This window comes from Cervus canadensis, chromosome 21 (genome assembly GCF_019320065.1).
Source record: "Cervus canadensis isolate Bull #8, Minnesota chromosome 21, ASM1932006v1, whole genome shotgun sequence".
Taxonomy (NCBI): domain Eukaryota; kingdom Metazoa; phylum Chordata; class Mammalia; order Artiodactyla; family Cervidae; genus Cervus; species Cervus canadensis.
In genome coordinates, this window is record NC_057406.1 from 12,449,257 (window position 1) to 12,465,215 (window position 15,959).

At 54.7% G+C, this 15,959-nt stretch overlaps 1 protein-coding gene across 9 annotated transcripts in view; it reads right to left on the reverse strand.

Annotated features, from left to right (window-relative positions):
• The window catches only part of IQSEC3 (IQ motif and Sec7 domain ArfGEF 3), an 88,576-nt gene that overhangs the window by 9,891 nt on the left and 62,726 nt on the right, over nt 1–15,959 (reverse strand). For all 9 annotated transcript variants that reach the window (XM_043441494.1, XM_043441493.1, XM_043441499.1 and 6 more), the window contains exons 6-11: nt 10,564–10,686; nt 9,880–10,046; nt 7,307–7,446; nt 5,816–5,941; nt 3,626–3,725; nt 3,351–3,512 (exon numbers count right to left, since the gene is read on the reverse strand). In XM_043441494.1, the coding sequence (XP_043297429.1) occupies nt 3,351–3,512; nt 3,626–3,725; nt 5,816–5,941; nt 7,307–7,446; nt 9,880–10,046; nt 10,564–10,686 (818 nt within the window). The remainder of the gene's footprint in view (nt 1–3,350; nt 3,513–3,625; nt 3,726–5,815; nt 5,942–7,306; nt 7,447–9,879; nt 10,047–10,563; nt 10,687–15,959) is intronic.

Sequence of the window (15,959 nt, forward strand, 5' to 3'; positions counted from 1 at the left end):
GGCTCTGATGCTGCCTGGCTGTGTGGCTTCAGGAGGGTTACTTAACCTCTCTGTGCCTCTGTTATGGGGACAACAGTGTCTACTTCATAGGATCATTAAGAGGGTGGCAGGAGAAAAGATATCAAGGCACTCAGGCTTGTCAGGAGCTTAACACACATCAGCTCCTAGGACGACATGGAAGGCTCATATGGTGTAGCTAGCGCCTCACCAGCGCTGGAGCGTCCTGTCCGCCCACCGTGTCCACTGGTCGAGCTCCCCTGAGAAGGGGTTACCCAGCTGCTGAGGCTCCGGTGGATGTCTGCCTGTTTTGTTGCTCAGTCGCTCAGTGGTGTCCGACTCTTCGAGACCCCATGGACTGCAGCACACCAGGCTTCCCTGTCCTTCACCATCTCCCGGACTTTGCTCAGACTCACGTCCATTGAGTTGGTCTGCCTGCTACTCAGCTTTAATTCCTCTCTCTACACTAAAAGCCGATTCCTTCCTGTCGGTCCTCAGTGGTGCTGGAGAAAGGCCAGTTACCCTCCTTGGGGATTCGACAGCTGTTATTACATCCCTCTTCAGTTCCTCTTTTCCAGGAGACATCACTAAAGTTCCCTGTGTTAAAGCTACTCTCTTGGGTTCCATTTTCGGCCTCTCTAGGGGGCTTCCCAGTGGTGCCAGTGGTAAAGAATCCAGCTGCCAAGGAAGGAGGCGTGGGTTCAATCCCAGGGTCGGGATTTCCCCCAGAGAAGGGGATGGCAACCCACTCCGGTATTCTTGCCTGAAGAATCCCATGGACATGTTAGGGGAAGCACACTGATTGAAACCGCCCACCCTGGCCAGGCACCATAGTAACCATTTGCATGAGTTGTTTTATGGCAGGAGATCCTGATAAGGAATACGGAACTAATAGGCCACCACCAGCCGGAAGAGTTCAGGAAAGATCGGAAGAGTTCGGGAAAGATCGAGAGGAGACACTACCTGTCCGTCCACTTCCCAGAATCCCTCTTGCTAGCATCCATCTTGGCTGAGCGATGCGTGCGCCACCAGGAAAGACTCTGAATTAGAATGATTGGCCAAAGACCACCCGGAAACTAATCCCATCACCATAAAACCCAAGACTGCGAGCCAGGCAGCAGAGCAGTTCTCCTGGGTTCCCTTACCTACTGCTCTCCACCCGGGTGCCCTTTCCCAATAAAATCTCTTGCTTTGTCAGCATGTGTCTCCTCGGACAATTCATTTCCGAGTGTTAGACAAGAGCCCAGTTTCGGGCCCTGGAAGGGGTCCCCCTTCCTGCAACAGACAGAGGAGCCTGGCGGGCTGTAGTCCATGGAGTCGCGAAGAGTCAGACACAACTGAACACGCACGCACTCCAGCAACTAGTCGTCTGTAATCTGGGGACACCGGCTCGCAAACCCCAAACCAGAACCATTTGTGCCGACTGTCTGAACCACACCGTCAGTCGATACTCAATAATTTTACTGAACCGAGAGGTGCTCCTCTCTCCCCAGAGGGGCCGCCTTGGCTTCGGAGAAATCAGCAAGGAGCCCGAGGAACCCAGGTGCCAGTCTTGTTTTGTCACGGATCTTGTGAATTTGGGGCCCCTTCCTTAAGTTCTGTTAGACTCGGTTTCCTTATTTGCAAAATGAAGATAATACTACTCAGCTACTGGAAAGATGTGGCAGGAATTAAATCATTTGACAGGCGCAGCATTCAGCCCAGGGCCAGGCACGTAATAAGGGCTCGATAAACAGGAACTCTGGCTGTTGTTTTCCTTTTTCTCTTTTCTTTCCTCCCGGCCTTCCTGAGCAACCCCTTCTCTTTGCTCAGCTTTCTTCCCTTTCTTTCCATAGGAAGAGCAGGAGCAGAAGTGAGCCCTCCCCCACCACCACTTCCCTCAACCTCTGCACAGCAGGAGAGGATATTCACCCTTAGCACCCAGATCCTGGCGATATCAATCCCTTTGTTCTCAGAGGGGCAGATACACTCCTCCCAGGCTGATGGGGAAAGTCTCCATGCGCAGCCAGGCAGGTGCCTGCCTTGGGTGCTGGACTCTCCAGCTGCATCTGGGACATTCTGACAAGGTGAGGGTGTATCCTTGAGAATGTTCCAGACCAACAGCTAAGATGGCATTGAAAGGAGCCTGTTATGCTCCTGAAGTCACACTGCCCACCTACAGCAGAAAGGGAATTTACACCCTCCCTGCACCAGGCATTAATGAGTTGAGTTATATGCGCTGGCGGGAGAGTTTTCTGTTTTAATCTGATTTCACTGCTTTCTTAGGAAATTAGAAACAGAAACTAGCCTCTCATTTTCAGACTGGAAAGTATGTGAACCTCGGAATCAGACGCCAGTGCAACTGTCGGGTCGTTGGCTTCTAATGTGCACTTTAGACACATCCCTTAACTGCTCTGTCTCGTCCCGTGAGGCCGTGAGTCCTTGCAGCCTCCCTCGGGGCACACCTAAACAAGCCGCCAGGCACACAGTAGGTGCTCCAGGGATGCTCGTGAAACAGCACCGCCTGGCACATCGGCACCCTCCTCAAAGCTCCCACTGCCTTTCCTCCTGCCTAAGGGGTTTAAACCAATTTAGAACTACTTTACAACTAAGTGGCCATGCAAGGCAGATCTGGAGTCTCTTTATTTTCTGTTGGAGTTTCTGAATCCATTCTTATTTAATTTCCTTTAAAGGCTCTCTGAAGCTGCCTCAACGCTTCTTGACAGGAAAGCGTGCAGGTGGGCAGAGACCGCAGGTTGTCACTGCTCTTGTCTTGAACCCCGAAGCCACCCGGTAAACCACCCGGATGGATGAAGAGGCTCCGAGATTGTCTACAATGCCTGAGTGAGAGCAACCGAGAACAGGCACTCCTTGGAAGACGGAAAGACAGCTCCGAGGTGAGGGGCAGTCAGAAAGCCAGCTGGGACTCTTCAGAAAGACGACGTTATGAAAAAGTTAAGTGTGGGGACCCTTACAGGTTAAAAGGCATGAAAGACAGGAAACAACCAGCTGTGATGTGTGGGGATCTGAACCGGATCAGGGAGGAGGCTGTCCAGGAAGACTGGGTGAGAATCTCTGCCCGGATCCCCTTGGTGGGCGTGCCTGTCTTTAGGGCTGGCTCGCTCCCTGGTCCTGCTCAAACCCAGCGGAGTTCTGTGGCTGAGGGGCCCACAGGGAGCCCCGCAGCCTGGCTACACGTGCACATGCCCCCGAGTACCTCGGTTTAACTGTGAAGCCTCCATCAGCCGTGATGGTGCAGTGGGGCCGGGCGGGGAGGGCTCAGGAAGGCAGAGGGGCCTGGATCACCCACACTCACTCCACAGAGGGGTGTCTGTCTACGAGCGACCCGGGGGTCTGGGGTGCCCCGTCCTTACACTCTATCCGGATCTGCTCCAGCTCTGTCACCTCGGCGATGGACTCCTTCAGGTCTTCCACAAACTTCTGCATCTCGTCCAAGCCCAGGGCGCAGAAATGCAGCACCTGCTTCTTCTCGCAGCCCGAGAGCGGGGTCACCAGGGTGATGCCGTGAGAGTAATCTGGAAGCCAGACCCCAGCCACCATGGGCCGTGAGCAGCCGCAGGTGAGGCCTGGGCCCAGGGGTGCCTGCCCCTGCCCCTCCCCCAGCCACATCCACAGGCGGCAGACTTACACTCGTTCTCGAAGAGGTGGAACTGCATGCCCAGCAGGCCCACGGACCTGCAGAAGGTGTACGTGGAGGAGCTCTTCTTCTTGGGGCAGAGTTTGAGAATCTGTCCAAGAGAGGGAGACAGACGTGCACTGACGGGTGTGCGCTCATGGGATAAACGTGCCTCACACTCCTGGATGGACGGACACCCAGGGCCTCTGGTGAACACAAGTAAACCCGCAGAAAGGGACACACACGCCCAGGCAGACTTACACACTTAGGATACATTCATACACACATATACCCGTGACACAGACTTACACACTTAGGATATATTCACACACACGTATATACACATGTGTGCACACATACATATATACACACAATATACAGCATGGAACAGTCCAGCGGCCCCTCCCACTGCATCTAGCACCCAGCCCAGACTCCCGGCCTGGTCTATAACCCCCACCTCATCTGGTCCCTGCTCTGCTCAGGCCAAGCTGTCCTCTCTGTGGCTTGAACAGGGTGGGTGGGTCCCTCTGCGGGTCTCTGCACCAACTATTTCCTTGTAGCTTCTCCTCACTCAGTGTTGTGCTAAGCTGCTTCAGTCATGTCCGGCTCTTTGTGACCCCAGGAACTGTAGCCCACCAGGCTCCTCTGTCCATGGGCGTCTCCAGGCAAGAATACTGGAGTGGGTTGCCATGCCCTTACCCAGGGGAATCTTCCGTCCCAGGGATGGCACCCGGCTCTCTTAAGTCTCCTGTGTTGTCAGGCAGGTTCTTTACCACTAGCGCCACCTGGGAAGCCCCTCCTCGCTTAGATCTTGACTCAAATATGGCCTCCTTAGAGACCCCTTCCCTGACCACCATTTCTAACAAACAAAAACAAAATGGAAGAAGAAAAATCCCAGCCTCCGGATGCCGGGGTTGTGGGAGGAGGACCCTTGGGATCCATAAGTCAATCAATGGGTCAATCCATTAATCCCTAACAAGCCGAAAGGCAAAGTGAAGGAATGCATATACAGGTGACGGCAGAAACTGGTACTTTTTTCCTTAATGGGTCAGTGCAGCGTCTCAACCACTGGACCGCCAGGGAAGTCCCCGGTATGTGTTTTGAGGATGAAGTAGTGTAAGGACTGGGCAGTGAGTGGGCAGGCCACCTTTGAGGTGGGGGGACATCTGCACTCAATGAGGGGAGAGAGGGGGTCATGCAAGGTCTGGGAGCTTTTCAAGCAGACGATGAGCAGCAAAGTCAGGGTCTGAGATGGAAAGAACCTGGCCTCGGGCGAACAGCTGGTGGGTCAGGGGGTGGGGATGGAGGAGAGGCGTGGAGGGAGGTGAGCCCCACGGGCGGGTGGGCTGACTCTGCTGCTCTTTGGAGGTGGACCTCAGGTGCCATCGTCAGATGTGGGACAAGGTTAGAGGCAGCGCCGGGATGAGTCATGGATGGAGAGGGTGGTGGGGGTGGAGAGGAGATAGAGACCAGACCCCATTCACCCCTGCTTTCTAGCACTTAGAACAATGCCTGGGACACAGCTGACACTCACTAAATATTCACTCTATGGATGCCTGTGTTCAAAGGGCTTCCCAGGTAGCGCTAGTGGTAAAGAACCCACCTACCAACACAGGAGACGTAAGAGACTCGGGTTCAATCCCTGGATCAGGAAGATTCCCTGAAGGAGGGCATGGCAACCCACCCCAGTATTCTTGCCTGGAGAATCCCATGGACAGAGGAGCCTGGTGGGCTACAGTCCACAGAGTCACACAGAGTCAGACATAACTGAAGAGTGAAGGCTGAATGCCGCATAGATGTACAGACATGCACACGCATGTGTGCCCACGTGCACACACACACACACACACACATGCCAGCATTCCCCTGGACCCAGGAACAGTACCGGCCGCTCTCAGACCCCCTGCACCTCCCAGGCTGCGGGACAGATGGACGTGCAGCCCTCTACCCTCCAGCCCCAGGTTTTTCATCATGACGGGGAGGCAGACGCCCTGGGACCTAGTCCATTCCCACCAGGACCGGGAACCCCGAGCAGATAAGCTCTCTGCGCCTTGGCTTCATAACCTACAGAGGAGGTTATCCTGTCTGCCCGGGCCACCTCACACCCCAGGCGGTGGAAATCGGCCGCTGGGTGTGCAGCACCCTGGGGGAGTGGTCCCCGAGCCCCTCCCTGCTCAGCTCCTGGCTCAGCTCCCCGCTCACCACCAGCAGGTCGTTGAAGAGGAACACCTCCCTCTGGTGCGCGGCCTGCTTCTGCAGCTTGTTCACGTCCGTCACCTCGAAGAGTCGGCTGCAGCAGACCAGGCGGCGATGGGGCACCGAGAGCACCTGGGGGGCGCACGGTGCTCAGCGGGGGGCGGACGGGGGCCCACCGTCGCGGCCGTCACCCCCCAGCACCAGTTTCCAGAAGAGCAGATGCAGGCCTGGTTTGACCCTGAACCTCCCCTCTCCTCCCCGGGGCTCTCTCCCCTTCCTCGCGCTCCTTGGGGAGCAGGGCTGGGTAAGAGGGGTTCATGATGCTGGGAAGAAGTAAGAGGATAAAAGGTGGAGGAAGGACATTGAATAAAGTCTTGGGGGTTTCCCCGGTGGCTCAGTGGTAAAGAATCCACCTGCCAACTCAGGGGACACAGGTTTGATCCCTGGTCTGGGAATATCCTACAGGTTGCGGAGCAATTAAACCCAAGCACTGAAACCACCGAAGTCCACACACCCTAGAATCCAGGCTCCACAACAAGGAGTAGCCCCTGCTCCCCACAACTAGAGAAAAGCCCCTACAGCACCGAAGACCCAGCACAGCCAAAAATAAATAAATAAACATTAAAAAAAGAAAAAGAAAAGAGCCTCTGGATCATTCAAGTCCCACCACTGTGCACCCCTCTCCCTCCGAGGCCTCCTCGAGGGCACCCCCACATTCTGGGCTGCGCCTCTCTTGGCTGCACACCCAGACACAAGTGTGCAAGGTGGGGGGGGGGTTGGTCCCAGGGACACTGGGAACCTGCTCTAGTGTGTGAACCAGCTCCAGGGGGGCGTCTACAATCCTGACAGAGGCTGGGACTTCAGCATGAAGGGCTCTAGCCAGGAAAGGCTGACCCCACATGAATGGGTGGAGGGGTCCAGCACAGAGCCTCCAGCAAGGTCCCCAAACTGCCCCCTGAGCCAGCTAATGGGGAGGAGGAACCGGAGAGATCAGCATTGGGGAGATGGAGGCCAGACCTTTATGTCTGCGGTATATGGAACTTCTGTGGACACCTAGAGAGGACTGCCCTTAAAAACCACTGCAAACTTGGAGCAAACTGTGACTCAGCCTACAGCTCAGGGGCACCCCAAGGGTTTGAGACCCCATGTCAAGAGCCTGCTTTAGCCCATGTCCTGCCTTCTCTTCAGTAGATCATCCAGGATGCCCAGGGTCCGTCCCACCCCAACCTCCCTAACTGGCCTTCCAAAGGCTTCAACCCAAGAGCCCGGGCAGTCTTTCCCAGCATCTCACTTCCACCCCTCCTACTGCAGGAGCTGGTCAAGGCAATGATAAGGAGATAGGCAGGTGGAAGGAAGAGGGTGCAAGGAAGAAAGGGAAGGAGCTGGAGACAGGGCCTCTGTGGCCAGAGGGGGAGGCAAGTGACCCCTCACCCCTTCCACTTCCACTCCCCCAGCCCCCCTCCAGCTGAGCACTGTGACCCCACGGTGGGCACTTACAGTCTTCATGCCCACGATGGACTTCTCCACCTTGGTGACGTACGTGACGTGGTCCTCGTTGGACTTGAGCTCCTTCTGCTGAATCCTCTCGTAGATGCCGACCACCAGCTCCCTGGGGATGTCGGCACCGTCATCCACACCTAGGGACGAGGAGTGGGGACCGGATGGGGTCAGGGGGTTCAGGGGCTGGAGCCAGAGAGGGGAAGTCCACTACCTGAGTGACATTCCCCAAGAGTGGCCTTGATGTGGCCCTGTCCCTGCTCCAAAGCCTTCAACGGCTGGCTCCACATCCCTGCTAAATTAGAGATGACCTCCCCAGCCAGAGCACCTACTGTACGAGGGCTCAGCATGTGTCCCAGCCCCACCTCCAGTGCCCCACAGCCAGTCTCGGCTGCTACCTCCCGGGCCTCCTCCTCATCTCTGATCACAGCCTCCGGGCTCCTGCCTTTGCTCCTCCTAGCATCTCCCTCTCCAGCCCCGCCACGAGGGCACTGCCCGTGTGCTGTCTTGTCTCTTTCAGGCCCCTTCCTCCCCTCCATAGGGAGCTCAGTGATTAGTTGTCAGATGGTGAGAAGATCCCCTCCTTGCTGGGAGCACAAGGAGGGGTGGGACATTAAGTGAAGGAGAGCAGGGCAGCCCCCGCAGTGATGCAGTAACAAGACCACCAACCCATCTCCCACTTCATGGTAATGATCAGACTCTGGTGACAAGAAACACCAGCAGGAAGTACACCAACATGAAAACAACTTTCCCCGGGAGGTAGAAACCGAAGCAATAAACAAAATCTTCTTTCTACTTCTTCTAAATCTTCTTTTAACGACTGTACACTCCTCTTTTCAAGAGGGAAAAATGAAAAATAAAACATCTTGGGCAAGTGGTCTCCAAGCAGTTTTCTTAAGTGTTGAGAGGACATTTCACCTTCTATGAGCGACTCTCTGGATTGACCCCGTGTCTCCACATCTGAGCTTAGTTCTGAGTTGGGCAGATGAACCAAGAAGCACCCCCCAGGGCCCCTGAAAGAAGCCAGGCTGTGGCCAAGAGGAGCAGGGCAGGGGCTGAGCACACGGGGCTCCCAGGTGGAGATGGCAGGTTGCACGCCTCTGCTCCTTCTGAACGCCGCGGAAAAAGGAATCGGCAGAGACGGGGGAAGAGGCGGGGGCAGCAGGGGACCTGAAAGTGGGTGAATGAGCGCACGGATCAGTACACCTGGGAATGTGGAAACGGAAACCAGCAGAGGGATTAGAAGGCTCAGAACCACCAAGTGCTCTGGAGCTGGCAGAGGCCTGGAGGTGAAGGTGGGCTCGAAATAGGAAGATCGGTTGAAAATTAGAATAAAAAAGGCAGTTAGACATCCCCACCCCTTCCTCCACTCCAAGCCTTCATTCTTTGGAAGGGCTGAACCAGGAACTCTGGGCTGGCGGACCCCAAGCACAACCAGTTGGAGAAGGAAATGGTAACCCACTCCAGTATTCTTACCTGGGAAATCCTATGGACAGAGGGGCCGTGGAGGGTACAGTCCATGGGATTGCGAAGAGTCGGACACAACTGAGCAACTTACACTAAGCATAACCAAGAGTGAGAGTCTGGCCTGAAAACTGGGGGGTGGAGCTGCTGTCTATGTATCAGGAGACCCCCGCAAGCCCACTTCCCATGAAGCTCTCAGAGTGTTGGCAGAGAGACTCACCCACTCTGGGCCACAGGTTGGACATTTCTGAGGGATTGAGCAGCACAAGGGAAAGTATCTAAAGATATTGCAGTCACTTCTCCCAGTGAAACAACTTAATGAAATGTCGACATGAGAAAGCCCCCCAGTTGGTAACCCCATGCACACTTGGAGTTTTAATCAGCCTTGTAGGGGCTCACTGCTAAATGTGGATGAGCAACCAAGCTTCATCAACTGTGTATGGAAAGTCTCCAACACAAGAGAGGGAAAGTATGGGGGAAACTGAAAAAGGAACTTAGAAGAAAGCAAAGAGAAACTCAAACAAACAAACAAGTGGAAACATATTATTCACATCTTCAGAGATACATAAGAAGATATTGCATCTACAAAACAGGAACAAAATGCTCTGAAGAGCAACACTTGGCAGAAAAGAGTTCTTGAGAATGAAAAAGATGACAGCAGAAATGAAAAGTTTAGCAGGAGATTTGAAAGATAAAACCGAGGGCCATCTTCGAGAAAGTCAAACAAGAAGACAAAGATGGCAGACAGAAAGTTACCGTCAGAGGCTCAGACTGGGAGGTCTAACATCTGAAAACTAGGAGTTCCAGGAACACAGTCCAGAGAAAAAGGAGAGGGGAAATGGTCAGATGCAATATTTCAGAGGCATGTGTTTCTAGACTATTAATAAAAGGAAGAAACTAGTTCCCAGCACAATGGGTAGAGAAAGAGCCAGAGAAGGCACACGATAATGAAACTCAGAACATGAAGGACTCCCCCGATGCCCAGCATGCTAGCCACCTCCTGGGCCCAGAGAGCAGTGTCCAGTGCCCTTGACCACCGGGGTGACAGCCTTCCGTGGGGGACTGAGACTCTGAGCAGTGCTCCTGCCATCCCCCCAGCTCCCCCCTACCTCGCAGGTTCCGGATAAAGTCCTCCAGCATCATCTTGCGGTCGGGCTTGATGTTGGGGCTGTACATGTCGGTGTTGAGCAGGATGATGGCGAAGGCCAGGATGAAGATGGTGTCTGGGTTGTGGAACTGCTGCACCACTTCGGGGTTGCACATGCAGTAGCGCTGGCTGCAGCGGGGACACGCGTGGGGCATGAGGGCCCTGCCCTCCCCAGGCTCCAGAGAGGGGCGCACTCGGGAACGTGTCTGGTTCTCGAGGGTGGGCTTAGGCCTGGGGGCCTCCCTGTCACCCCAAACTTTGGCCCCCACCCCCACCGAGGGGATGGGGCAGGTGTAATGCACCCACAGACCCCAGGCACCCCCTCCCCACCAGTACCAGCCTCAGACTGATGCTCAGGAAAGACCTGCTGGTTGACGGGGACACACGAGGTGCCAGCAGGCCATCTGGAGGCCAGATGCTGGTCCAGCTCAGAAAGCCCCAGAGGTCTGCCCGCTTCTTTCCTCCCCTCCTGCCACCCTCCCACCCCCGCCCCCAAGCCCCAACCAGCCCCCTATGGACTCCTGTCCTCAGCTCACAGCCCCAGCTGCTTCCTCCATTCCCTGGGCGTGTGGGGGACTCCTGCCCCCAGCAGGCAGCCCCCTACTTTCCCCACGCCCAGCATATATGAGGGCTGGGGAGAGCCTACCTGAAGGCCTCTATGAGCCGCTCCACCTTCTGGGCCTCGCCCTGCACGCGGATATGGGCCTGGAACTTGCGCAGGGCCTCATCCAGCTCCATGGCGGAGAAGTCCATCTCGTCCACCACGCAGCTGAGGCCAGGAGGGGAGGGGGCCGTAAGGGCAGTGGGCTGGACCTCCCTCCACCAGCCAGAGCTGGGGAGGAGGGCAAAGCCCACCTGCTGGCTAGACAACCCCTCCCTGAAGGAAAGACAGGACTTGGGGGCCTGAGACCAACCAGGAGGGACTTACCCATGCCAGGGTCTCCTGCCATAGCCCAAGAGGACCTCCTCACCCCCTGCCTCCCCCTGCAGACAGCCCTGCAAGGTGCTGGCTGAGGGTCCTCCTCCCATTACCAGAACCTGGGGCCCAGGGCGGCGGCCGGCAGTCCAAGACCTCTGGCTAAGAGGATGCTGAGCCCAGACCTCCTGCCTCCAAATCCCAGGGCCTCTCCTCTCAGCCCCTGAGCATCCAGAAGTCAGAGGTTTAAACGGTGAACACAGTTTCCTCTCCTGTCCTCTCCAAAGCCTGTCAGGGGCCTGGCTTTCTCCCTGCTTTCCGTTTCATTTGGGAGTCTCCTCTTACTACCCCTCCAGTGTCTGAGCGTTCGTACCCCAGGAGCCTGCCTACCCCCAAGCAAGTGACAAGTCAGCTTAACCTCCTGGTCCTCAGCGCATCCAGCCTTGCCCTCCTGGGGCACCCTGTCCCCAGGGTCGTGAGCATCGATCAGGGCAGGAGTCTGGGCCCCACAAAGCAGCAGCCCTGACGCCCCCGAGGGCCGCAGAGGCTTCCACGTGGAGCTGACGTGTCCTTTTCCGCATACACGTGCTGCTCCACTCTTCTCTGCCTGGCCACCCCACACCCGCCCCATGCTGCCCTCTCTTAGTTCCCATACGATGCAGAGAGTAGGAGGGTTTTTCCTGAACACAGGGGAAAGAAATAGAAGGGTACCATCAGAGGATTGACAAATCCAGTTTGTTTGAAGATGGTTTCTCTGGTGTTGGGGGAGAATGAACGTACAGGGAAGGGCAGGAGCAATAGAGAAGCAGGGGCTGTCAGGATGCACCTGCAGAGGGCCAGGCGAGAGATGGGGCTAAATCGGAACAAATCAAATGGACCCGAATGGACCAGGCCAGCTCAGAATCTGAGAGATATCCTAAAGGAAGAACTGGGGGAGGAGATGAGGGTTCATTTGGTTGATCTACAGGGTTCATAAGAGGCCACGTTAAATAACGGTGCTACTAGGCACAGAGGAGGCTGCTGAGGGTGAGAGTCAGTCCCTGGGCAGCCTTCACCAGGCCACAGGCTGTGTTAGCAATTCTTGCAGGAAAGTCAGGGTGTATATCTTTTATGTTTTACCAAGTATTTAATATTTTAAGTTGACCTGAGTAAATATTTGATAATGTCTGGTTTGAGGAATTCTTCAGATAATGTCCCCACACCTAGCATCTCTCTCTTCTCAAAGCTGAAAGTATATACGTGTTTATTTGGTATAACCTGGACAAAGTACTGCAGTGGGTCTGAAGCAAAGACTGCGCATTCTGAATTCTCAGCAGCCCAGGAGGCTCTTCCCTGAGATCGGCCACCTCTGTTCCTGCCCACTCCGGTCAGCAGGCCCTGCTGCCTCTCCCTGGCTCAGGGTTCCACCCACCTCTCCCCTCCCCACAGCCTTTGCTAAGGGTCAAGGCCTCAGCATCTCACCACAACTGTGACTTCAGTAGCCTCTGGACAAGCCTCCCTGCCTCCAAACCATCTTCCGGAAGAACATTTCTAGGACATCCATGGCCCTGCTTATAATTTTTCCAGGGCTTCTCACACCCCCTGTATGAAACCCGAGTTCCCCAGCAAAGCACAGCCCTGGTAGCTCCCAGTCGCCCCTGCAGCATCCTGGCTCCGTCCTGCAGCCTTGCTCTCCAATCACTGCATGTTCACCCAGGCTGTTCCTTCGTCCTGCGGCCCATCCCCTACCTCCAGGTCTGCGTCTAGATGTCCATCTCTCAAAGAGTCTTCCTCGACCTCTGTGGTTCCTCTGCTGTGTCTCCCACCAGGCCACATGCTCCCAGATCCTCAGAGTTAATTTCTGCATTCCTAGCAGATATCTGAACTCAATAAACATTCCTGGGGTGGATGAATGAGTGAGTGACAGGACCAACCTGGAGAACATGAGCTGGAGAAGGAGCCCTGTGGCTGGGGCTTTGACCTGGTGGCCCAGATCAGCTGGACCTGACCCCCGGACACGGCTGCCAAGGGGCGGGCCAGTGGATTCCAGACCGCGGGCAGTGAGGCAGAGTGGAGTGCACACACTTCCCACTGTTCGGCCACCTTTGCAGGCCAGGGAGTGATGAGAACCCAGCCAGCTGGCTCTGATGAGGCTGCTTCCGGGGAGATGTCTGGATCTGCCTGGTGAGGTGCTGCTGACAGGGGGTAATCCCGGTGGTGCTCCCACTTAGGTCGGGGGAAGCGGGGGCTGTGCCCTCCTTCCTGTGAGATTCTGCAGGGATGCGGCAAGCCCCTTGCAAGGGCTGGGGAAGCATAAACACAGACACTCCCTGCATCTGTATAAACAGGTACAACCTTGCATAAAATTGCTCGTTAGCATGGATCCACGCATGGCATCAGTCTGCGTTGCAGGAAAATGAAGCGTCGTACACAACTGTGATCAAAATGAATGTTGTCACCTCCACTATTTTTTTTTTAACGATAGCAAGACAGTGTCTGGCAGACAAAGGCACTGGATGAGACCTGAAAATAGGTAATGATGGCAGCAGGGATTTTTAATTGGCCAGAAGAGACTGCGAAGACCTGGAAGCTGAGGCTCGGGCCAAGGCTGAGAGATGTGTGCGCTGCCCATGAGGGACTCTGCTCCAGGCGGAGCCGGGCCAGTTTCAAGATTAGGATGGAAAACGAAACCACCCACCACCACGAGCTGGAGGAACCCGGGAGTTATTTCTGCAGTTCTCGTCTCATACAATTCAATTAAAAATATCCCCATCCGCCACAGAGTTATTTTCGTTAGTTGGAACTCATAACATGCCTAACAAAGGTCAGGGCCTTCTGCAAAAGGGCGACGTGGCCAACAAAACAAAGCTGGAGGAGGCTGACGCAGGAGGGCCTGCCAGGGTCCCTGGTGACGACACAACAATGAAGAAAATCCCATTTGAGGGCCTCAGAGGGGATGGCTGCTGACGCACCTTGAACCTGCCCCACAAATCGGGAGTCAGTGAGGATGCCGAGGCCACTTTCCTTTTGCCGGGCTAGCAGCCCCACCCGGTAGTTCTCAAACTCGAGGGCTCACCAGAGCCACCTGGCAGGCTGATCAGCAAACAGGAGGCTGGGCACCACCCCAGGGTTTCTGATGCCAGGGGTCTGGGCTAGAATCTGAGAAATGACATCGCTAACAAGTTTTCAGGGGCTGCTGCTATTCGAGACCCATGCTCTGTGCCGATGACAGGGGTGAGTCAGGAAGAGGTCAGGTTGGTGTCAGGCATCCTGGGGTTTGAATCTTAGACTTCCCTGGTAGCTCAGTTGGTAAAGAATCCATTGGCAATGCTGGAGACCCCAGTTCAATTCCTGGGCCGGGAAGATCCCCCGGAGAAGGGATAGGCTGCCCACTCCAATCTTCTTGGGCTTCCCTTGTGGCTCTGCTGGTAAAGAATCTGCCTGCAATGCGGGAGACCTGGGTTCAGTCCCTTAGTCGGGAAGATCCCCTGGAGGAGGGCATGGCAACCCACTCCAGTATTCTTGCCTGGAGAATCCCCATGGACAGAGGAGCATGGTAGGCTATAGTCCAAGGGGTCACAAAGAGTCGGACGCTACTGAGCAAATTTCACTTCACTTCACTTCCACCATATAACTGTTAGGTTCCAGTCACTTAGCCTTGCTGGGCCTCACTTTTCTCATCTCTAGAATGGAGCTAACCCTGTAACACCTAGTTACAGGTAACATCCCCACCAGTGGGCAGGTGGGGTTATGGGTTTTAGAAGAGATGATGTATGTAAAGCTCTCAGTTTATAACAGAGTATAAGAAACAGAGAGTTCCCAACTTGCAGTTGCCAAGGCGTAGGGGAGGGAGGGATAGACTGGGAGTTTAGGGTTGGTAGTCGCAACTATTACATTTAGAATGGATAACCAACAAGGGCCTACTGTATAGCCCAGGGAATTATACTCAATATCCCGTGACAAACCATAATGGAAAAGAATATATAAAAGAATGTCTCTATAATGGAGTCACTTTGCTATACAGCAGAGATTGGCACAACATTGTAAATCAGCTATACTTCAATAAAAAATAAAAAAAATAAAAATAAAATAAAAAACATGTGTGTGTGTGTGTTTAGTTGCTCAGTCATGTCCGACTCTTTGCAACCCCATGGACTGTATGTAGCCTGCCAGTCTCCTCTGTCCATGGGATTTCCCAGGAAGAATACTGGAGTGGGATGCCATGTCCTCCTCCAGGGGATCTTCCCAACCCAGGGGTCGAACCCAGGTCTCCCGCATAGCAGACAGTTTCTTTACCTTCTGAGCCACCAGGGAAGCCTATATATATATATAGTGACTCAGACAGTATATGTATATATACACAAATATATTTTTAAAAAGGAAATGAAAGTTTGGTTAGGAACCAAATCAGAGCTGATGTGCCCGGTGGTTAAGCAGATCTGAAGTTTCTACTAGCAGAGCTATAAACACCCTTGCCATCATTGCCAATTAACTCTGCCTGAAAGTCCATCACCAGACCCATCAACTGTTTATAACATAGGCTGTCAGAGAGAGGAAACAGAGTCGGCTCAGACCAATGGAGGTTTGTGGACCAGTTCCTCAGCTCTGCTTTCTTCCTAGATGAGAGTGTCGGGGCCAGCAAATAAAGGTGCACCAGAGATGGGAGGGGCTTCTCGGGTGGTGCTAGTGAACCCACCTGCCAATGCAGGAGACACAAGAGACGTGGGTTTGATCCCTGGGTCGGGAAGATCCCCTGGAGGAGAGAGTGGCAACCCACTCCAGTGTTCTTGCCTGGAGAACCCTATGGACAGAGGATCTGGCAGGCTACATACAGTCCATGGGGGTCACCTAAAATCAGACAGACTGAGCGACTTAGTACGCACGCGGGGACAGGAGGGCATCTAATTTTGGCCAGGGCACTAGACGTTTCTTCTCTCGGGCCTCAGTCCCTGCCCAGGGAAAATGAGGGGGCTGGACTAACTGACTGTCCAAGGCGTGTTTCTCAGCACCATGATTCACAACTGGAGTCTGACATGCGCAGTAGAGACACCTGGACCAGACGCCTGCTGGGATGAAGCAGAAGGCAGGAAGGTGCAGAGCTAAGGGCTCAGGCTGTGGACCATTCTGCCCGGCTTCAGATCTCAGCC